This window comes from Lepeophtheirus salmonis, chromosome 3, assembly GCF_016086655.4.
Source record: "Lepeophtheirus salmonis chromosome 3, UVic_Lsal_1.4, whole genome shotgun sequence".
Taxonomy (NCBI): Eukaryota; Metazoa; Arthropoda; class Copepoda; order Siphonostomatoida; family Caligidae; genus Lepeophtheirus; species Lepeophtheirus salmonis.
This window is the reverse complement of record NC_052133.2, coordinates 1,218,206-1,242,729: the sequence shown is the minus strand read 5'-3', so window position 1 is coordinate 1,242,729 and position 24,524 is coordinate 1,218,206. Positions and strand designations below refer to the sequence as shown.

Sequence of the window (24,524 nt, the reverse complement as noted above, 5' to 3'; positions counted from 1 at the left end):
GTTAAGTCGAGCTTTGAACAAATTCAACAATAGTTTTCCACCACTGCTAATTATCTTCCATTATTTTACAACAACATCTAAAGAGTAGTTTTAGACCCAATAGCGTTTCAGTAATTTTCTTCTTTAAATGTCCATGTCAACCAGAGAGTACTGTTAAATTGCTAAACTTGTGTCAACGCAGATGGAAGAATATTTCTCAAGTTAGCTGTCGTTGATGATATAATATATCACAATAACAAAACAAAAAAAAGGGACTGAATGCATATATGAAATTAAGTATGAAAAGAAACCAGCTCTTTTTATACACTCAGCAGCTATATAATAGATATCGTAAAAATATATTTATTGGATTTTTTTTTTTTTCATAAATGTATGTTTCCTTGCCGATCAAAACAGTGCTTACATGACGGTCGGCCTCAACGATTTCTATAATTTTATCCACATTATCCACAATTGGTCTTCCAGAGCGTGGTGCATCTATGAAATCAAAATTACTGGCATGGACTCGATGAAACCAAAATTGCATGTGATTGGCTGTTACAATGTCAGAAACAAAAACCTATTCATATTTTCAGCCATCTGGGTTGCACGTTTGCCTTCATTGAAGAATAAATGTACAATATAGGGTTTTTACTCTTTGCTAGTGTCCATCTTTGACTTACTCTCAAACAATATTGAGTCAAACAATTACAAAACTATATAAATTAGTTTTGTAGTACATAATCTTATCTTTATAACATTATTTATTGAAAGCCGATTAAACCATGTACATTACTAACGCCATCTATTGGAAAAATAATGCATTTTTTTACATTAGACCTATTATATTTAATATCTTGAATACGTACAACAAAAGCACCCTCGATCCATTTAAGTACAAATTTTATGTGATATCAACTGAAATGCGTGTATTCATTGGGATTTTTTTTTGCAAATCCCATTTCTACCATTTTTTCATATAATAAGGATGAATGACTTAGTTATTAGACAAAACCAAACTTCTAGTCAACAACCTTTATCATTATTGATGGATTAGCCATCTATGTGGGAAATTAAATAAAAACATTGGGTACATACTAGATCCATATGTATCATGAACACCTTTCAAGATCAAACTAGAACATGTACTCTATCAAGATATGAAATATATTTTTATGGATATATTTAACTACTTTTACATACTCTTAAAACAAAACAAAAAAACGAGATTCCATTAGTAACAATTAACTATATTTTAAATTAGAAGTGTAATTTTGAAAAGTGCAAATAATGTTGATGAGACAGGACTTGGGATCTAAGTTTCCATCCAATATTTAAAAAAGGTTTGTTTGTATATAAGAACAAAAATCAAATATACATATATTTTTTGATAAGACAAAATTAATCTTTTTCTTGACCAGAATCTTTAGAAATTAAAAAAGAGGCCTAAAACTCCAAACGTAATTACAGATTTGGTTTCCACAGAAGAAAGTCTGGAGATTCGGCAATTGGTAAAGTGGTTGATAAGGTAGAAAGCGCTGTTTTTAATAAGAAACATGCATAATCGTTGTCTTCGACAACTTTCCTTACAGTGCCATGGAAAAGTCTTTGAAAAATAATGGTATTGACCAAAGCACAATTCAATGATACAATCATTACTTTTTTTTATAATTTATAGTTGCTTATATTTCTTTTGAATACTTAAAAAAACACATATGTGTTATAATTAGTTAAATAGAAAAATATATATGAATATATAAAAAAATCAATATGTTTCTTGTTTCTTGTATATTTATTATTCACTTTTACATATATACATAAACATATTGTACAAAAATTATTTGATAAACAGCAAAATCACCTGTTCTCAACAGGGAGTAAGTTTCTTCCTGAATCCAAAAAAGAGGATGTCCTCAAGGGGGATTATGTCGCCAATCGTATGGAACTGTGGCATTCTGCACATTATTTTACCTAGGCTGGGGTCAAAACTTACTATTGGTTTTTTAGATTAAAAAAACCCTGGTGATAACTGGGATTGATCTAACTTCAATGGCTGATATAATTCATGAGCGAGACTCAAGTTTAGTGAGTCAAAGACTAAGGGGATGTTATGTACCTGGGCTCGTAAAAGGTATTTTCCTAAGATCAAAATAAATTATACATCGATAAAGTAGGTGGATCAACTGCTAACATCTGGGATGGGGTACTCATATTTATCATATTGACAAAAAAAACACAAAAGGTATTGTTTGCTACAAGAAACTTAGTTAGTTTCGAATGGGACCTCCACCCATTATATGTCAAGTGGATTTGAGAGGTATGCTTAGGGTCAGTGGTATGTTATGGGGCTAAGTTTTGAGGGGTCAATAGACAAGACTGACTCTTGATGTGTTGAGCGATACAATCAATACCAACAAAAGTAATGGAGATTATTTTCAATATGAAACCTTTACATCTTAGTATTAAATGACATGCAAAGACAACTAGATTAAACTGGAAAATGTAGCTATCAATAAAGCCTTTTTATGCTTGAAGCAATAGTTATATAACATTTTAAATTTATAAAGTACAGTTTTAAGGTCAAATAAAAGGTGAAGGTCACAAAAAATGTAAACTTCTTCCAATTTTATTTTAGCGTGTGTATTAGGGTGTCCAATTTGTTGCAAATTGTAGCCCAATACTTCAGATACTCAAACGATCAAAACCACATTACTGACTTCCAAATCGAATCAAATAAGTATCGGAGGTCTCTCCTAAATTTTGTTTTAAGTGGCTAATGTATTACAAATTATTGTTAATTAGAGGGACTACATTTTTTTTTTCTTCAAAATGAAAAATAAGGATTATATTTATATGTATCACTTGAGAAAAGGAACTTGAATGAAGCTTTTGAAATTCAAAAACATAACTTTAAAATTTAAACTTCTGAAATTCAGCAAATATACCTTTCAAATTTAAACTTCTAAATCCCTTTACAAATAGAGAGTGTCGTTAAAAAAAAAGTCATTTTCAAATGGCTAAAGAAGTTAAAAACTCCCATTGAAGACTGAAACTTTACAAACATATTTTTTTCATTAAAAAACAACAGGAGATCGGATCAAAAGGTCACCCTAAAAATTGGACACCCAAGTATACACGATAAAATAATTTTTTACAAAAGATTAATCCTTTTTTTTACCTTAAAACTGTACTTTAGAACTTTATAATTAATAAAATTATTGCTTTAATTATAAAAGGCTTCAATGATCAAGATATTCGCGAGTTTGTTCTTATTACTTTCGCAATAGATTAAAAAAATACGTACTAACGGGTGAAAAAGTCATTTTGGGAGTAGGGGGGGTTGGCTTAATTTTTTTTTTTTTTTAAAGGATATATCATTTTGCATCTAGAAAGTTGGGCTAAAATTTGATTGTTCATTTTCATGACTTAACCCCCACCCCCTATGCTTACTAGCAAGCGATGATAGTACTAACATATAATGCAATATCATTTCAATCATTTATTTTTTTAATATATAGTTAAAAAAAATTTCTTTTTTCCAGTCCTTTCAGCTCTTTCCTATCATTCCTCCATCCTCAAAGGCAAAGTTCAAGCAGCTGGAGGCGATTGCATGTGTAAGTAACCTCTTTATTTTCATTTAAAAAAATCATTTTTACTATACTTAGATGACCAATCAAATAGTTTACATATATAATTAACCATATCCAGCTCTAAAATAGCACTTTTAGACTAGTAAGACGTCTTAAGTTGCCAGGTTGTTATTATTCTATGTACATATTTACTTATTAAATACAAAATGAGTTGGAAAGTTTGTTTAAATTCTATAGAAAAGGGATAAATGGTTAATCTTCAATCAAAAGAGAGTTGTCTAAGAAAAATAGCAATAGTTTTAACAGAAACTAAAGAACTATAATGTGTTTAGTATACAATTTACAAGATGGTCAAATAAATAGTTTGATGAAATGAAGTTATTTAACAGTCAAAGATCTACGCTGAGTAATTTTAGAAAAAATAATAAATAAGCATTTACAAATTAGTTTTGTAACTATTTCGAATTCTTTGTAAGCCTTCTACAGTGGTGAAAACTTGACACCTTCTGAATACAAATAAGGAAAATGTATGCATTGGTGTCAGAAGTAATCTTCTGATAGACTTAAATAAGGTATTACTAGTATAAACAGATGGTATTTGCATTTGTTGATACAAATGGATGGTTCAAGACTGGATAGCTCATGGACATAATGCATCAATAAGATAAAAATACAGTAAAGTGGTGGATGCACCATGATACGGTCATTTATAATAAATACTCAGGCCTGGTGGTTGATCCCTTTATAATTGAAGAGGGGGTAAAAAGCATATCAGAAACTACTCTAGGTTCTTGAAAGACAATATATTCAAATGATGCTGAAAAAAAAGGCAGTTACTCTGATAAAAAGTAATAACTTTTATGGAACAAAAATACATACTGACTACACAATTTTTTTTTCAGCACAAAAGTGTATTTAATAAAACTCGTCTAATGTATTGTGCACCAAATTGTTCCAAATTTTGCCCAATCTAAAAATTTGTAGTATAATTTAGCTTAAGAAGTGAAAATATATCGGATTTAGTAGATGAAGAAGGACTAATACCTACGATTAAGAAGAAAAAAATGGATTCTAATTTTATTCTTTGAAGAATTATTGTCGATTTATAGCTACAAATTATTAGTAATAACATATCAGGGCTAGTATATATACTCATCTGTAATTAATTAAGGTTCTAAACTATGGCTAAAATTATTGGGTATCTTAACTCATCCTAAAAATTTGAAAACAAAGCCTATGTATAACTGACTCAAATACGTCTTTGAAATATACTACATAAATATTTTTGATTTTTAATCAATATTATTTTTGTGTTAACAAAAGACATGAGTGTTTTTAATTAATCATGTTTTTTGTTACATCATAATAAAATTCAATCCTAACCATCATGTTTTAAATGTAGTACCCAATAATTTTGCACAGGTAATAGTAACAACCTACAAATTATTTTGACTTCATTACACCCAATTCTCGAGAAATGTTCAACGGTGAATGTTATTTTAAGTATAGTTGTTATCGTTTCCTTTATTTTATCAACTTCTGCTTTCAAAGGATTTATTTGTTTACATTTCTATATATATTCTTAATAATTAAATTTCCATGTTCAATGCTCTATAACATGTGTAGAATATATATACATACACATATAAATCCATCTTTACAAACACATAATATGTAGATAGTTGTATACAGAGTGCACCATATTTTTTGAGCAATAAGTAACTCAATAAATCTTATATATAAATACCATTGATTGGAAAAAATATTTAGCACCAAATAAAACAAAGATCAAATTCATGTTTATCGAAGCAAGGATTTTGATTCGCAATATTGTTCAGCCTTAGGGACAGTAAATACTAGCAATTTTGTATCCTTCCAATCTTCAATGATTCACCAAGACTAGTGGGCATAATACAAATTTTGGATCTTGTGCGCATTTCAGAGTAGGAAATTTTATTTATTAAAGTTGATCTTATGTTTACTCTAGGTTATTAAATTTAAATTTTTGTATAGTACTACATATCAGCAAAAGGTGAGCTGACGCTGCTCAGCCAAAGAGGGAACGGGATATCTCATTGACAATGTTCAAAATAATTCTGTATACATAATTATTCTATTATATTAATAATTATAATATGAATGTTTCGTTGTTGTCGAGAAAGATGATGATAATTAGGACGGAGGGGGAAATTGACGATATTTTAAACTATATATACTAATCAGACTATATAAAATCCGATTAAGTCAGGTAATCCACAAAGTCTCATCATTGCCCCCCCCCCTTAAATCATCTAGACCAGGGGCTCCCAAACATTTTTGGCTATCATTGGCTTCAATATAAACTTCTAACACCCTCTCCCCCCCCGCGAAATAAATACATTTAAAGTTTTCTTCCAAAATGAAAATAATAGGATGGTCGTATTTGGCCCTTCTACCAAATATGACGATGGAAAAGCAATAACATATAGAATTACCTTATTTCATAAAACTCGATAAAGATTAAATATTTATTTTTTTAGCCAAAAATCTAGCCATGATATCTTGAGCTTTGGACTCAGCTGAATATAGTTCTTGGATACATTGCGTAAGTTTTCCCACACTTCATACTTTTTATTTCTTTCTCGAAATTAGAGACAGCGACAGCGGATAGTCTTAAATCAACTTTTTCGGTCTTTTAATAATAATGAAATAAATTTGGAACAAAGAATATATTATTTGAGTAGGAGGAGACAGATCCCAATTCAATGGATCCCAATTTCTCGATTAAACTTCCACGTAGGATTAGAAAATCATTCGTACTGAATATTTCTATTGATGTATGTATATATTAATTTTATGTTAGAGGAGTTATTGAATTTGATGACATAGAAGTTCCACATCATTATACCAAATTATATTCATCCTGTAATTATACTGTAATGGTTCATGGTAGATAAAAGAAAAAGCTTTATTGCTTAACTTAATTAGACGTAATCTCCTACTGCCTCATCCCTCAGTCCATGGATAACCTTCTCCAAATAATGTGATCTTCCATTTACTTTCATGATCACCCAAATTGCTAACTGTCTGAATATCTCAAAAAAGTTGAGATCCCTCTCCCCTTCTAATCCAATAATATATTCTTCGTTTTGCAAAGTTATTTATTTTATTAAAAGGTTGTAATAAGATCAATGCGATATGTATGACCCATCCTTCTTGATTAAATATAATTCTTTCTCTACCTCTCTTATTTTCCTCACTGCTAACCTCTAAGAATGGATTGACAACCTAATCGGTTACTATTATCTACAAAAATCATGATATACTTCAGACATGTATCTTTGCAACTGTTCCAAAAGAGCACAAACAACTTGAATGTGATAATCTGATATGTTATTTTGGATCATTTTATGTCAAATCAACGAAAATAAATAAAAAAATTCAGCATACCGCTCAGATATGGATTATTTTTGGCAAACAAGCTCAAATGCATGAATAAATTAGGTGTACCATAAATAAGTTTATAATATAAAAACCTAAGTAAAATTGACCAAATTTCCAAAGAAAAGTAACCTAGCTTCGAGATCCCGCCGTGGAAACTATGATAAAAAAACCTACACGATTTTCGGCATAGTGATACCCCTGTTTATGTAAAACAGGTTACCATAGTTTCATATTGATTGGAGTTGGACTTTTTTTTTTAATTGTTGATCAAGTACTTCCTAGTGTATTTCAGATTTTTTTTAAATCAAAATTGAGATCATAAGAAATTTAAATACTCTAATTTTGACTTCCTTTGACGTTGACTTTCAGCCATATAGTCAATTCTTCTTTGAGCTGAGTTATTAGTGAGAGGTATAAACTTCATAATTTGGCCTAGTGACTTATGTACATCTGTGTGCATAATCTTTCTTACTGCCCAATCGTGTAAGTCTTACAAGATATAGCAATCAGCAAAGATATGTTGTATGAAGTACGCAAACCGTTAGTGGATTGTTGTGAACCATAACTCCAACAGTTTTTCGTGCCTTGGACATTTCTCGAAGCAGCAGACCAATAGGTATCATGACTATCAGGGACTTTTTATTTTAAAAGTTTAAGAAATAAAGGATTATTGATGCAAAATATATCTTAATACAGTTTAGTAATTACTGAACGTCCTTTGAAGTACTTGCTTGACGTTTTAGGACACATAATTTGGATTCGAGTCTATGGATCTTACTTTTCTGTAATTCCTCGTTTTAACTTAAGTATGAGTATTTATTCAAAGTAATCTGTTTGCATTAGAGAGTAATATTATACTGAGTATAGGATAAAATATAAAGGCACCAATAGGTAAATAAATTATTATAACATATTATTGTCAATAATACGATCTTAATATAACGTATTTCTATCTTATCAACTGGACAATATTCAACATATCTATTGCTGCTATCTTCTAATAATATTTTTTAATTTTGTATATCAATTTGTTTGTTTTATGTTGTAATATGTAATCAGCACTTTTTCGCTCTTCCATCTCCAATCGTCCCTTTTTGCATTATCACCCACCCCAACATCAAAGCACCGCCCCCAGAAGGCGTTATCGCCCACTTTGGGAAACACTGCTCTAGATCATTGCTATTAGCTTTTGTAAGCTTAGTTGTGTTATTGTGAATACTTTTTCTTAAATATTGTGTTATATACTTCAGATAACATACCAACATATATGCATAAAAAAAAATTGTTAATAAAAATTCTTTTTATATTTTTGTCAAAAACATCCCCAAATCGAAATTCGCAAAAACTTTTTTGGCTAATTTTGCAAAAAATAATATTTAATAGTATTGTAAAGTGAAAGACAAACCTACCAATATTTTTTCTGTACTTGCAAAAACAAAAATTATATAATAATATATAATTTTGCGTAAAAAATGCATCGTTATGACACACTTCTTCTTAGAAATTGAAAATTGACATTTTATGAAAAAAAAGACCAAAAATGATAAAAATTGAAAAAAAAAAAAATGAAACATTATTCAGAAAATGACAGAAATTTCAGTTAAACATCAACTTTTATCCGTCAAGTTTATATGCAAACGAATCTTTAGACACATTTCTACAAACTGTAGTTCATTTACGAATGTAATATTTCATTAAAAGTTTATTTTTTTGCACCTGAAAAAACAAAATTGCAATTTTCACAAATTTCTTCTTTTTTTTTTTACCCAATTTTTTTTGATTTTCAATCAATTTAAAAAAAGTAGTTATTCATATAGTTGTTTTTTGATACGTCATCACGTTTTGATTTATAACTCAACCCCTTATCTACTTTCTTTCAGCAGCCAAAAAAGGTTTTTTGTGTTTTGGGGTATAGCTATAGTTGATAATATTGTAGAGAATAACGCGTGCGAGTAGAAGGGGGGGAGAAAGACATATGGTATTATTGTTTAAATACTGATGAGATTATCATCTGCCTGCTGTATTATGATTATTTATATATATTATTTTATTATATGATTTTTGAGGGTATAACGAAAGAATTTATTAGCAAAATGTTTAATAAAAATATACTACGTATAATTGACTTAGACGGTTTTTATCCGTTACAGTGGATTTGAAAACGTCACATTCTATGAAATTGTAATTCATTATGAACCATATTCTCAGAATAATAACTAATAAAACGACAAAGTAAGAGTATTTCAAAATATATTTGAAGTTCCAAGTTTAAAATAGAAGGCTTAAATTAAATATAATCTACATACTAAAAAATAAACCATCATACATTTAAGTTAAATATACAAAATTAAACAATTAGAATCATATAACTAATAATAACAATAAATTATAAACACAGAATATTGAAATAATAGATTGATCCAAATAATATTTTCTTGTTCTAACATCGGAATTCAGTTCAATATGTCATAACTTTAGGTTGCAAAACACAAAAATATCATCACCCTTTTTTCCTCATGTGCAAGTTGCATATACAATTGTGCACAGGATAGAAAAATCTCTACCGATAAGATCTTAATTATTAATAATAAAGTAAATGTCAAAATCATAAAATAATGTTAGATTTAAATCCATATCTTCTTCCAATCTTAGTACGAACAGCTTCTAGAATCCCACTTTCATTTATTTCATGTTTATCTAAGAAAAGAAAAGTTAATCCATGCAGTAAAATTTTAAACCTTAATTACTTATCTTAGATATAAAAATTATGTAGTAATATCCGGCGATATTACTCCTTATTAAGAGCATCAAAAAAAGACCCCTGGTGATTTATGCTTGTATAACAACATACTATTATAATGAAGGATACACACAATTACTAATTATAATGCTACACCCAATGTAACTACCTCCGTTGTTGTGACCATTTAAGCCGTTGTTTTTGCCTTTTATGAGTTTTTTGAACATCATTTCTTGGAGCTTATGAACCATAGCTAATCCTTAAGTGACAAAAAAGTAATATTTATAGACTATGTAATATTGGAAAACCTAATGATCATACCAAAGTCTTTAAGCGAAGTAAGTAGTCTCAGACAAACTAGTTGCGAACCATCCAAAGCTACTACCCCCGTTGTTGTGACCATTTAAGCAGTTGTTTTTGCCCTTTACTGAGTTGTGTATCATAATTCTTGATATGTTTAGCTAAAATAAAATCATATTTTATGGTTAGATTTAAAAAAAAAATTGAATACTTACTGTGAGATAGTACAAAATTCAGAGTTCCATTTCGATATTCGTAAATACTTTTTACTGATAACATGATCATCATTTGGTGTGGATGACTCAAAACATTTTTATATGTATTTCTATATATGACATCAGTACCAACATCCTCCATTAATTTAATGATGGTTCCTCGGGAAGGGATATGTTTACCCTTGTATTTCTCCATAAATTTTTTGAACGTAGATGATTAGCAATGGATAAGGTTATATTACATGCAATAAGCATCGTTGTGAGATCAAAGTTAAAGTCTGACTTGATGTATTCATCGTCAAATTGATTTTATAGATGAATATCCATACTCTTGTTATGATATGAGGATAATGAGTGGAGTGTAATTCTAGACAGGGGACTAAAGGCACATTTATATCGACAAATCCGACAAACCATCTGTTTCTCATCCGGTAAGTATTTTCCAAATTCCTGGGCCTCCATTTTCATAAATCCAGACAGAAGGCGACGTCATTTTGGGGATTTTATTCAGTTCTCTATCGACTATCACCATCTCATATTATATTAATATTGAATAATAAAGGCGGGAATGATAACGTTCATGATTGATAGAAGAAGATATATATTATTTAATCAATGATGCCATAAGTAATTCTTCTTTTCTCCTCGCACGCTTTTGTATTCTTACCAAAATTATCACCCTTAGGTATAGCATAAGTCCTTTATTCCCCCCACCCCCAAAAATACATTCCCGTAATAGCTTGAACAGGTTAGAAAGAGGCACCCATGTAAAATTTCAGCCTTCTAAGTTCTACAGTGTGGACACACATAAAAGACACACATACGCACAAACTATATTTTATATATGTATATACAGATGATATATATAAACAGTATACGAAGTTAGTAATGGATTTCCAGTAATATATTTTACAGGGTTGTTATGAACTATCTTGCCATCAAAATTTTCTTCTACATGCTATAGAATAAGAATTGCAAAGAGTGTACGAATAATAATACAATTATTTTTCTATCAAATGGTGAAAAAATTAAGAAAATTCATACAGGAAAATTCCAACGGTGCCCTCTACATTGAGCATTAATAGAGTGGAGAAAAGAATGGACTATAGCTCTCCAAAAAGTGACATTATATCTCTGTTAGTATTTTATGGATCTGTTGTTGTTTTTTTTGTGTGGTTTTTTTTTGTTTTTCTGATATAATTTGCACACGGTTATATATTGAGACTATAATTACAGACTCCGACATAATGAAATATTTTTAATTCTTTGTAAATACCTACTTTAGGGGTAAATTAAGTAATGATACAAAGCAGATACATATAACTCCATTAAAAGCCAAAAAAATTTGTTATTGATAGAAGTCAAATATTAGGCACCAATCTATTGAGTCAATCCATTTTTTTTTTTCTTCTTTTCTGCACGCCTTTCCTTCTGACAATAATTTATGATGTTATTTCTTGAGGAATGAAAAAAAGGAGGAAATAAGTAATTTCTGTGGTTTATTCAATGATAAAAAAGGAAGAAAAAAAAGAAGATATTTCGAGGTGTGCCAGAAGTTAATTAAGATTTATGGGGTCCTGTCAATATGTCAGTGACAATCTTCTCCAACAAGTGGTATTGACATTAATAATATGGTATATAGGTATTTTGTTATATACTTATAAATTATTAAATGAGAATTCTAGTTTCAGTTTTATTTTTTACTTATTTTGAATTTGAAATAGGTATAAAAAGTAGGCTTTTAATGGAATACTGAGTAGGTTCCTCCAGGTACAATATTTATAATACATAAAGAACTAAAAAGGAGCTCATTTTTAATTGTGTCAAAATGAAATTATTATACAAATTATAACTTGTAAACGCAGATTGTACAAGTGAGAAGATGAGTTACATTTTATACGACAAATGAGCTCATTCTCCCTTCTCTAATTGTATTACGTGAAATTACTACTACAACACAGAAATGGCATGTTAAAATGATTAAAAAAGTAGAAGAATTGAGATAGGTACCATCCATCAGCTAAATGGGTCATATTTTGTAGAGAATCCCATATTTGTCTACGCAGGGAGAGGGGAGGAGTAAGCTAAAAAAACAACGTGGACATATTTCAAACATTTATTTGGTACTCCTTATGAATGATATGTCAAGAAATAACTCTCTTTTCTCTCGTACCTATATGAAGTATCATCCAAAAATGTTTTGATCTAAATTTTCAGGCAATTGACCAATAATCTACCATATATTTTTTTTTTAAATGGCATTCCTATACCTTACAAGTTACATTAGTTGAATATTTTTTACAGTATTTAGTGTCCCTGTAAATATTTGGAAAATTATTTGGTTACCTTTTTGTGTTTTAATAGTTTTTTAAGTTTCCAATAGATATTGTTGTTTCATTACTATTCCCATGTGTTGACATCATACGCAATAAATTAATACAAATATTGTGAAAATGTTTGTATTTTTATAATAATTAATGATTTATGCATAGTTCTTTTTTCCTTTTTTTATAAAAGATTAACCGGAATATATTTATATTAAAGCATTAACTATATAGTAGAAAATAATATTTTTGCATTGTGGTTATATCAGTTCCTTAATAATTGATAAGCCTAATTATAAAATATCAATAAAAGTCGTCAAAATGACTATTTTAGTAGCTTTAGATAGGTTGAGTTACAAACATGATATGGCTTAGAATTTTATTTAATTATAATAATTTAAAAATGAAGTTCTCAATGATTTAGAAACTGTTAAAAGTCTACTACAATGAAAGCCCCGTCAAAATGAGGACATATTTGAAAATATACTCACTAAGTCACTTTTATGTGTGTGTTTGTGTAGGTATCCTTTATATGTTCTCCCACCATTGAACATAGGAGGCTAAAATTTTGTATGGGTCCCTCTTTTGAGGGACATATAAGAGGGTTTATGTTATACCCATTACACAAACCCCATTTTTTTGCTGCTCAAGGAGACTAAAGAGGGGGGATGAGTTATTCACCAATAAGTGATTGGCCTTTCAAAAACAACTATACGAATTACTACGTTTTCTAAATTTACTCAAAATTAAAAAAATTATGGGCAAAAAAATAAATCGGTGAAAATTGCAGTTTAGTTTCTTTCAAGTGAAAGAAAAATTAACTTCCAATGGAATATGAGATTAGTAAATGGAATACAGTTTGTAGAAATTTCTCTGGATATTCGTTTGCATATAAGTTTGCCAAATAAAAATTGATATTTAACTGAAATATCTTTCCTTTTCTGAATAATTTTTCTATTTTTTCTCTCTATTTTTTATATTTTTTAATTGAACGTTAATTTTCAGTTGTTTTTTTAAAGAAAAAATGACACAAGAAGATGCTGTTGCACAAAAAAATGACGAGGCAACATTTTAAATGGAGTGTTAATTTTTCGACAATATTATTCATCATAACATTTTTGTTTTTTTGCACGTACAAAAATATTGATAGGTTTGTGTTTCTTTTACAATTTCTTTAAATGGTGGTAATTATTTTTTTGCAATTTTCTCGGGGAATTTCGACTTGAGAATTTTTTGAAATAAATAAAAAATGTATTTCCCATCTAGACAACTTTTAGATGCATATATGTTGGTATGTCATTTCAAATTTAGAACGCATTATTTTTTATTTATTCATAATAATACTACTAAGGTACCAAGAGGCAATAATGAGAGTATATTATTATTATTATTTTTTTGGAGGGGGGAAGGAGTTGCGATGATGCGACTTTGTAGATTACTTAACTTAACTGGATTTATATAGTCTGAAGAATCCAAGAGAAATAGAATTCGATTTATCAGGATCATTTTTGCCAACAACGAAACATTTATATTATAATTATTCGTATATAGAAGAATATTAAATATATCAAATTATTTGATCATTTGCAATGTGATTTCCCTCTCCCTCCTTAGCCCGAGTAACAGCGAATAAGTACACACATCCCCCTTAATACTTTTTATTTATGATTTCCCTTATTGTAAACACAATAAATATCTCATTTAACGTATTCAGCCCTTTATACTATTTTTTTAATGACAGATTTATTAATAATTCAAATATACGAACAAGCTTCTAGTATCACTTTTGAGAAGCCACATCCAGGGTAATTAAATTAGTTTCCTGCAGTCCATTATTTTATGTAGTATTTTGTCTCTTTCCCGGATAGTTTCAAAAGGGAAAACCTTTAAATCATTCTAATACATATTTCAAAAATGCATGTACTAAATATTTAAAAGAAATGGGAAAATGTCATAAAATATCACATTAATACAGCAAACTCATTTAAAGCCAACTATTTGTAATGGGGTTGAGGGATTTTGCTTATGGATTCGTGTCGATTCTTAATTCTACTTTAAGTCCAACAAGTACTTACATTTAGAGATTGTGTCGTCTAAACGTTTGTAAGCAGGGAAAAAAAGTAAAATACTACTGTTAGATCATTCCTTAAACAATTTTACTAAAATTTGAACAAAAATCAGCATTATAAAATAAACATTCAATCAATAAATTACCATTATCTTGGACAACGCGTTCACTACGTCCCTGAAAAAGTCCAACTCATTTTTTGACAGTTCCAATGGGTAAAGTCCGGAATACCCTCCTTATCCCAGATCTCATGGATCTTGTGGAAATGTGGGGACCTTGATTGGAAACACGTTCAATATTATCCCGATAAAATAGTCTTAAAGATTAATTTCTTGCAAGTAAGAAGGCCAAGAACTCGATGAGACGTACATCATGATCAAGAAAATCGAGTGTTCTTTTGCTAGTGGGACAGGGTGCCTCGTCTTCTAACAGATCCAAAGTCGGCATTTCATGAGACTACAGATCCGGAAGAAGACTTTGGTGCTCAGTTCACTGACCTTGGAGTTGACCTTCAGGCCTTGCCTGAAGTTAAAGTGCGGCATAACGTGACCTTCGTTGCTAACAACGCCAAGAACCATAAATTGCTGTGGGAACTTGGCCTTCATGGTCTTAAGAACTTTTTAGTAACCATCTATTGTTCCTCAAGTGATGCTTCTGGGTTTGACTGAAATTTTTCTCATCTGAGAAGAACCATACAAGATCTTTCACGTAATGCTTCTTTCTTAAATTGATCAAAGCCTTGGTTGGTCTGACCCTTTTCTTCCTGTGATGACAAAGGTAGAAGCTGTTCCTTGAGACGTCCAGATCTGTAGTAACTTAATTCTTCCTTTATGACACGATGAACATTTGGATGGGACGCTACCTTGATCCTGTCAGCGATTATATTCATCGATTGGCCAGGACTGTTCTAAATTTCATTTTTGCTTTCCCCAACAAAGGAGGAGTTTAGACGATTTTGACCACTTCCCGATCACAAGGCACCAAGAAACCATTCTCAGTGGCTCCTCATTATCCTGCTTGACCCTGTTTCTGACTTTTTGGACGAATGGAGTAGTGTACTCGACCACTTTAAGCATAAAACGATTTCTATTTTTCTATTTAAATTGCATAGAATACTCAAAAGGTCAAACGTTTTTTGTTCCTGACTAACAGAAGACGGGGATATGTTGTGGTAAGGAAGTATAATGAGAAAACTAACGTGGTGGAGTGGCATTCGTACATGATACACTATTTTCAATTTTTTAAATGTTTCAATATACTAAACCTCGTATAAGTGGTAGTCTGCACAAAGCGGTCATTTTTTCTGTTTCCCCTGCCTGATCGTTTCATAAAGGTTTAGCAATATATATAGTAAGGGCATATGCCTTACAACCACTTTCTTTATACTATATGCATATGTATTTATAGAAAGAGTCTGGATCCATATATGTAATATGTATGCCATTAACATAAATCAAAATTAACAGAGGAATTCTAATAATCATGTTTAATATAAATGAGACCTTCCCCTTCTTACAATTATAGACTTTGTTAATAAATTACGCTACTCTAAAAGGACCAAACCTTAAAATGTCTTAAAATGTGAGTTGAAATACAAAACTTTATAAAAAGGAATTTTACGTATGTGGCCCGTCAATACAAAACAAGCATGGATGATTTTTCTTAAATATTCGTTACTTTCACTTAAAATCCTAGCGTGAATACTTTCCTGGCGTTTTGAACGCTCTAATACAAAAAATTATTTTATCATTATATTTAAAGTGGCCTATAATTATATATTGTTGTATTTCTTTGATGAAATAAATAATACAATATTCAATCAAGAGCCTTTAAATTAATTAAACTCTTGGTTGAAAAAAAAAATGATGAACCAATGAAGAATTTGTGAATTTAATTTGGTTTCGTGCTCATTACCTCCAATAATATGTACATTAATTAAACGTTATTTCCTTTTACGCTTCTGAGGTCAACTATAATCCAAAACTGGCATTATCTTTGATGAAAATACAAAGAATCAAAACATTGAATAATTAAGTGATAATAAAGCCTAAAGTAACCTAGATCATTTAGGAAAAAGTAGACATAGAATAATGAAGATAATATTAACATTTTCCGTAGAAGAAGAAGAAATAAATTGTGGAATTAAGAAAATAGGAACTTTTTTATTGAAATCTGGTGTCTCCAGGAGTTCAATAAAAAAGTAACGCAAGATTAAAAAGGAGCCATAATTACATACTCTTCTACTAACTAATAACCCTTCCTTTATATTCATTGAAGGTGATGCAAATTGCATTTAATGCTACTCCATCACAATTAAAGAATGCTTGAATATCGTAAATTATCTTTGAAAGTCTATATCTTAGATAAAAAAGTATCATATATCATTTAAGGACTTTAAATCAAAGCTTAATTCATCCACGAAATGTAAATATAAGCAAAATTATATGTATATGAAATTTAGGAATTCTCAATTTCTGGATTTTGCTCAAAAACGATTTTATGTTGATGCATGTCATAGTCATAGAAGTGGTGTAAGTATTATATCTCTTAGCCTTCCTTTTAATCATAATAAGAGAAAGAAGAAAAGCTCCAAATTAATTACTATTTATCGAGATATGATTTCGACTTTAGCAAATCAAAGTTGAGAACTAAAAAAAAAAAAAAAAACAGGACAAAAACAGATAAGCAATCTAAAGCCGATAAATTAAGATTTTAGGGGTATACGTGGGACTTTAGATTAAATTTATGCTATGATGAAATTTTATAAGAATGAAGTGAGAGCGACTTAATAATATTCAGTAATAAATTATCCACAATTTGTATTTTACCACTCTTATATACAATGTATTTATCGATATTTAATTTACAATTATATATTTTTACAGTTACAGGTGAAAGGTTTGTCACGTTGGGCGTAAGTAGAAAATACATTCAAGAGGACAATAATTTAGAGGCAAAAGCCTCGGATATTCTTACATACCTACTTGTTCGAAAATTCCGTATGACATTTTTTGTTAGTGATTAAAAATCTAGTATTATATAAAATACGCCAAAAATCGGGTTTAATGTTGTCTTTTTTGTCATTTCGTAAATATACATTTATTGTTTGAGTTTTTATTTATTTAAGTATAGTATTTTAGATCTATTAATCATTAACTACAAATAAAGTATAATAATGTTCTTATAAAGAACAAAATTTGTCCTACATAATACTTGTATATAAACCGTTTACTACTACAAATTGTTCTACCAAAATGATGGTGTTGGATAAATAAATATTTTATGAAAATATGATGTTCAATTTAACTCAGTTCAAATATTTTTCATACCCCTTACTTTACATGCATATTTAAAAAAGTATGATTTATGACTTGGTTCTATAAAATTTTAATTTATTTATCTCTGTTTCTCTCTTTACATCCGTAGCTGGTGATATAATCGATTGTTTTGAATGTAATACCTGGGAAGACGAGCGATGTAATGATCCTTTCAACTATACGATTCATAAGGAAGATATGCCTCCCCTGAAACCCTGTGAGGGTTGTTGCGTCAAAATGGTTCAGTTCATCGGAACAAGTAAGACAATATGAATAATTTACATATGTAAACATTCCATAATTTAGAAATTAATATTTGTATTTTTTTTTTAAATATGTATAAAATCTACCTATATCTAATTTAAAAACTGTTTATTGACTTCTGAGTTTGTATGTAGACGTAAGATCTTAGAAGCCGTTCTAATAGTACTGTACGTTTTTTTCTGCAAAATAATTGTTCACAAGACACTTTTTGTTTTTGGATCTATTACTCCGAGTTGGAATGACTAAGACGCGTCAAATTTTAATACAAGAAGCTTTTAAAATAGCTCTATTATTTGAATCTATTTAAAGGTTACACTTTAAAAAAAAATAATGAGAGATCGAAACTCAATTTTGTCCATTTTACCAAAAACAATCACATCAGCTCACTCAAACGACTGCTACATAACAACTGCTCGTTCAAAATAACTGAAACTTTGGGGAATAACCGTCAGCAGATGTTAGATAAATCTGACTATCTTTTATTTACGAGTGGTGCTATTTTATCGTTGAGGTCGGAAACTTTTCAGACCCCTCTTATATGCCGAAAACACCATACATTTTTGGCAGCTTTGACATTGTTTGGTTGTGTGTGACGTCAAAAAATGACGTTTAAAAATTTCAGTACATATATATTATTACAATCTTCACCTTTAAGCTATTTGGTGATACTCTTAGCGCTTTCTTGTAGCAGCCTATGCCACGGACTGTCCCTGCCGAAAGGTAACATTATTAATTAATACCCAATGAATACCATGACCAGTAATAAATAAACTAGACTGTGAGCTATTTTGTATACTTGGAATTTGCCTCAGGGGCCAGCCACTTATACACACAATACGTGGGCGTAGGTGTATTCTAGCATATTAGAAAGGGCTCCTTGGTACTTCGAAATGTGGCAGCGGTGTAGTTTTAACTGCCTTGAGGCCCAGTACTTGATATTAAGAGGGATCTTTGGTGCTCAGGGAAGGGAAGGAGAAAAAATTAACTTATGTCAGTACTATAGAATATTAGAAGGGTTCCTTGGTGCCTAGAAACACGGTGGCGGTAGAGTTTAAACTGTATTTTGGCCCAGCACTTCACTTGTATAACATTAGAGATGTGGTCTATTTTCGGATATTAGAAGGGTTTCTTGATGCTCAGGGAAACAGCTAGAAGACTACAATTTTTGCGTCTTACCTATAATAAAGCAATTACTTCTTGAAAGAATAGTGCCTAAATAATATATATATATCTGTAGACTCATACTCTTTAATCCAAAATAAAAATAATTCTTACAAATTTGCGATCTTTTTTTTTTTTTTTTATTAAGCAGAAGAGTTTGTAATTAATTTTAATTTATGAGCACTCAAAAATTAGAATCCTGTTCGAGACTGTCTAGCTAAGATTTGAAAGTCTGACAATTTTATAGTTGAAGCTATTTGAAAGAACTGACAAAAAGCTACAATTTGATGTTTGTTTTGTTTTTGTGCGATCAAAAATATCCGAGCAACAAGAAAAACGGCAGAGTGTGTACGATCTCCTCCACGCACAAGATTTACTCCTACAAGAAGATTTTCATAATGGAAGCTGTTCTGAACAAGAGCAATGATGGCTTCTTCTCTAAATCAAGAGCTCAGGAGAAGAAACCTTCAAGACCAAACAACTAGCTCAGGTTATGGTCCTCGGCGTCGTTGCGTCTGAAAGCAGCAAGATGCTTCCTTATGTATTCAAGCCCAACAAGAAAGTCAACACAGACGTCTACCACAAGTTTTCCCGATTTTTCCAAGTTCAGATTTCCTAAGTCAAAAATATGTTAAATCTATAAAAAATAAATATTGAGGAATTTAATATGCAGATGGGTCGTTCAAAACCAAACTAAAGAGATTAATAACATATCTCCAAATTAATTAAAAACAATTACACAATGCAGATACTTATAAGGTGTGAAAAATCTGAAAATTAGATAACAATGGAGAATTTAGTTCCGAGGTTCTATTTTATATATATATATATTTTGGCACCTCCTTCTATTGAAATGAAACGAAAACAAAAAGTTACTGTATAAGTCTCAAATTCTGTACACATATTCCCTTATTCCCTGACTACTTTTAAATAAACGTATAGAAAACGTAAAGAAATACATTTAAAAAAAAAAGGATTCTTATAACTAAAAATAACAGGAGATCTTTTAAATAACCATGATCATCATTAAAAAACAAATAATTAAAAAATATATATATACTTATGTAGATAATTTGATATTTAAGTTAATCTGAATACGGAGGTGTTTCAATACCTTATTATTACTAATGGTTTAATGTACGACATTCCGTATCCAAACGGGATAAATACAATCCACCATGCACGAGTCCACATGGTTTTTTTAATAACCACGGGACAGCGTGTCTCTATACCCCTGTTATATTTCTCTTATAATTCATTTTATATGCAATCATTCAATCCCGAGAAACTACAATTTAATGGTTACAAAAATACCAAATTATAAGGGTTTTGTTGTGAAAGGAATGATGCTATAATTTATTAATTGTTTTTTACGCCAAATAATTTTTTTTCTTGATTTATGTTACTTATGCCTTCGTCACTAATGAGTCAATTTATCTATTTTACAGAGCACTATCAAATTAAAAGAACATGCACAGATGACTTTGAAGTAAACTTTTTTATGGTGAATCATGCATGCATGACAGAAGGTCATAGACACGGCCGTATGTGCTTTTGTGAAGAAGATGGCTGTAATCATGGAGTGAAGCTCTTCTCTTCTTCACAACTTCTTCTTCTTCTACTCATTCCAACTACCCTCATTTTAACTAGTTGATGGATCTCAGAAAACTCCAACAAAACGAAAAAAAAACAATTTTTGGGGGATATTTTTGATTATTAATGTTTGTATATATCAAAACGTTATTTACTATGACTGTGTTTAGTTCATTTCAGTTCTATTTAATCTTCATTATCTGATGCAATTATTGTGAAGAATTTATCTATGTATGTATTTGTTAATTCATTTACTGTACGATTTTTTTACCTCCTTACTCTTGTTTCTTTATTTATTTATTTCCACCATGAAAAAATTGCTCAAAACCAAACAAATCAATGTATTTCTTAAATTTACACACATACAAATATGTAAACGATGAAATTCAGAAAATATACTTATAATATATGAGGTACCACAATGCAAAACTGACATGTTAAACATTCTGTAAAATGTTTTGATAGGTATTAAAGCAAATAATATTCACAACAAATACAAATACCTAATCGACAGAGTCGTGACTTTGGAGTGAAAAATTACATAACTGAATCAATCAGTCACTGTAAAAATACCATGGATAAAATGAACTGCATTGTTATCATGAAAAAAAAAAAAATCTAGCACGAATATTTACATTTCTGACCCTTGTTTTAAATATTTTATGTTAAAATGAATTATGATTGTTTTATATTTAAAAACAAAAGTCCAGATAGAGTAAAATATTCTAAGTTGATTTTTTTTCCATTTTTTACAGTTGTCATTTTTTTGTGGTAGTACCGCATATTTATTTCTACTCGTTAACTTTTCCTTCGCAAATAAACTATATGACGTTGCTTTTCATATATGTATGTATTGTATACATATATATACACCTAAAACCCAATGCTACTACAATCTACATATCCAAGGACAAATGTGTCAACTCATAACAAAACAAAACTACCATTTTATGGAAAGGAATAATTCAAAAATACAGATATATATAGGGGCATCCGCAGGGGGTTGTCCGGAGGGAATGTAGCCCCCCCCCCCTTCCCCTCGGTCCAAATTAAGAAATTATTACTTCTTCAAAAAAATTAATATTTGAAATTTAATTTAATTTTTCAAATTTTTTTCAAAAAATTTAATTTTCTGTGTGATTGGGGCTTTGTTTTCCCCTATCCCCCAAAAAAAAAAATATATATATTTTGTGGACGCCCTTTATATTATCATAATTTCAAATGACATATTATGCTTTATATACTCACTAAAGTTATAAATAAATAAATGTATTACTGTACAACGATTTTCGACAGGACATGAAACATTGAATAAAGATCAAATTTGTTACAAGTAAATACAACAAACTTTTTGTAAGCATATAGCAAATTATATATAAGTAGAGAGCAGTGCAAGGCTGGCTATTATGAGCTAGTATGTTTGCACAGCGATTTTACAGATATATGCTTCTGTTATTTAGCCATTAGTTTTATTTATCTACTCCTTCATCCCAAATCAAAATTCATTTACTCTTTAACAAATAAAAATATATGAAAACAATTAATATAAAATAAATGAATTTAAAATACCTATTTGAGATATTTTCACTTTCTTAAGGGGATGATGTTCTTCAAAAAATTCATTTTTTAATTCCCATTCCACAGACTCAGTCAGGAAATGACTATTTAGTAATCGACTATTCCTCATTTGTATGTATTGTTGTTAAACTTACTTTTATCACCTCTTTACTTTTCATTTTTCTTACTTTCGACCATAAGATTTTTAAAGTACGAGTTTTAAGGTATCAAAAGAAATGAGAAATATATTTTTTAATAAAAAAAATAAGTTTTGTCTTAATATGTCCAAACCCCTTGTCGCTAGTACTCTAACTTCTTCCGTTTGGTGTGTTCAGGGAAAAATTGCAACTTAATATAAGTTACTCTTACTTGTAATCAGTGTTGGGCAATTAATTCCAAAATGTAATATATTTTATATCACTAGTTACTTGCAATTGAAAGTAATACGTTTCTTTATAATATTACTATGTGTATAGAGTAATAAATTACTTATTTCTTTGAGTAAAATAAACATTCAGGACATTCCGTGTGTGTGTGGGGGGGACATTCAAGTCTAATGAGGTCTAATTGTATCTACATGTAGTGTGTACATTGAATAGCTGAATTGCAATAATTTTAGGATATATAATATTCAAACAGCCAAAACCTTTACACGAAATGACACAAACTGTTTTCCTATGCTTCATTTATTAGCTCTTTTAAAGTGCAACAAAACAAAGATTTAACAACATGTTTGTTTTTCCATGAAAATCAAACATGTCAATAGTTTGTACTAATTCAATAATAACATGAAAGTGCACTTCAAGAATGATGTCTAACAATCACCAGAATAATTAAGTATGTTAGAACCTGAGAATAGCAGTAAATCCTGCTCTGAAATAGGAGTAATAGAAAAGTACATGATGACAGAATAGAAAATGAAACACATATACAATAATGAAGTACATACATTCAACATTTCAGTCCTACAGAGACTTTACAGGGAACTTATGCTTAGAGCCTATGAATTTTTTGGTTTGGACTAAACAACAAAGTCTTAATAGACAAAATATACAGCCATACAGGAGCTAAATATACAATACAACTGAAGATAATATACAGCCAAACAAAAGCTGACATTAATAATTAACACAACTACTGAAAGCATTTCGCCTTGACTAAGGTCTAAGGTTCTACAGAACTACTCCATGCCGCTAAAGAATTTGTTATAGCGCAACAGAAGAAGCCGCTGAAAGTGTTCTTCGCCCAAAGCAGTTTCGCTTTGGGTGAGCACAAGTCCTCCTACACTGAAAAGTCATCCGAATGGTGCGCTGGATGATGTTGCAGCGTTATACCAGATTGCCACTTTATTGACTCATTGAAAGTGGTAGAGGCTTTCCATCACAGGGGCAGATTTAAGATAATCTATTACCTCTGTTTCAAAGGACAGGGGTGTATTTGAGTCATTTAGCTGTGCATCAAACGAAAAAAGTAATCCTCACCCTGGGGGGGGGGGCGTGCAGTAGTAGTAGCCCGATGAGGATCAAGCATCCGGTCTGGAGGTTCCTCTGACAAGGAGCTGCACTCTGTAGGGGGCAGGAACTTGATGTCGTCTTTTCTTGGTTTCTCACTGACCCAGAGAAGCTTGAACTTAAGCAGTGAGACAGCTGCCAGTCAAGAATTGCTGCAAACCCGCTTTTGATTGCTTTCACAATTATATCAGGTAATTAAACAGTCATGTTTGATAGGTCATTTTTAACTGTGAGGGTTTTTTGCCATCATAATTTCCAAAGTTGGCAGAAGTGTACCTTAAAAGCAAGTGTCCTCACCCAAGTGTCCTCATTTATGTTACTTGTGCTATTTTAGCCGTTGGCAGTTCCCTCGGCCTCCTACCAGCACATTAAGTTCACTTTACTATGAGGTTCTTGTCTATTTCTCTGCCAAATTGAAAATAGTGTGAGAATAACCACTTTGAAAATTTTGAATTATCCGTTGTTTTTGCCATCTTGAAATC

At 30.3% G+C, this 24,524-nt stretch overlaps 1 protein-coding gene and 1 long non-coding RNA gene across 2 annotated transcripts in view; one reads left to right on the top strand and one right to left on the bottom strand.

Moving 5' to 3' along the window:
* The window catches only part of LOC121114493 (UPAR/Ly6 domain-containing protein qvr), a 64,928-nt gene extending 42,616 nt beyond the window's left edge, over positions 1 to 22,312 (top strand). Inside the window, exons 2-4 of the mRNA XM_040708469.2 lie at positions 3,522 to 3,593; positions 18,066 to 18,215; positions 20,830 to 22,312. Of these exons, the coding sequence (XP_040564403.1) occupies positions 3,522 to 3,593; positions 18,066 to 18,215; positions 20,830 to 21,035 (428 nt within the window). The 3' untranslated portion in view covers positions 21,036 to 22,312. The remainder of the gene's footprint in view (positions 1 to 3,521; positions 3,594 to 18,065; positions 18,216 to 20,829) is intronic.
* Positions 9,489 to 10,900, bottom strand: LOC139904876 (uncharacterized). Its single transcript, XR_011779134.1, has 4 exons — positions 10,248 to 10,900; positions 10,054 to 10,193; positions 9,902 to 9,991; positions 9,489 to 9,842 (listed from the first exon to the last, which is right to left on the bottom strand). It is a non-coding gene; the product is annotated as an uncharacterized lncRNA (long non-coding RNA).
* Positions 22,313 to 24,524: the final 2,212 nt, after the last annotated feature.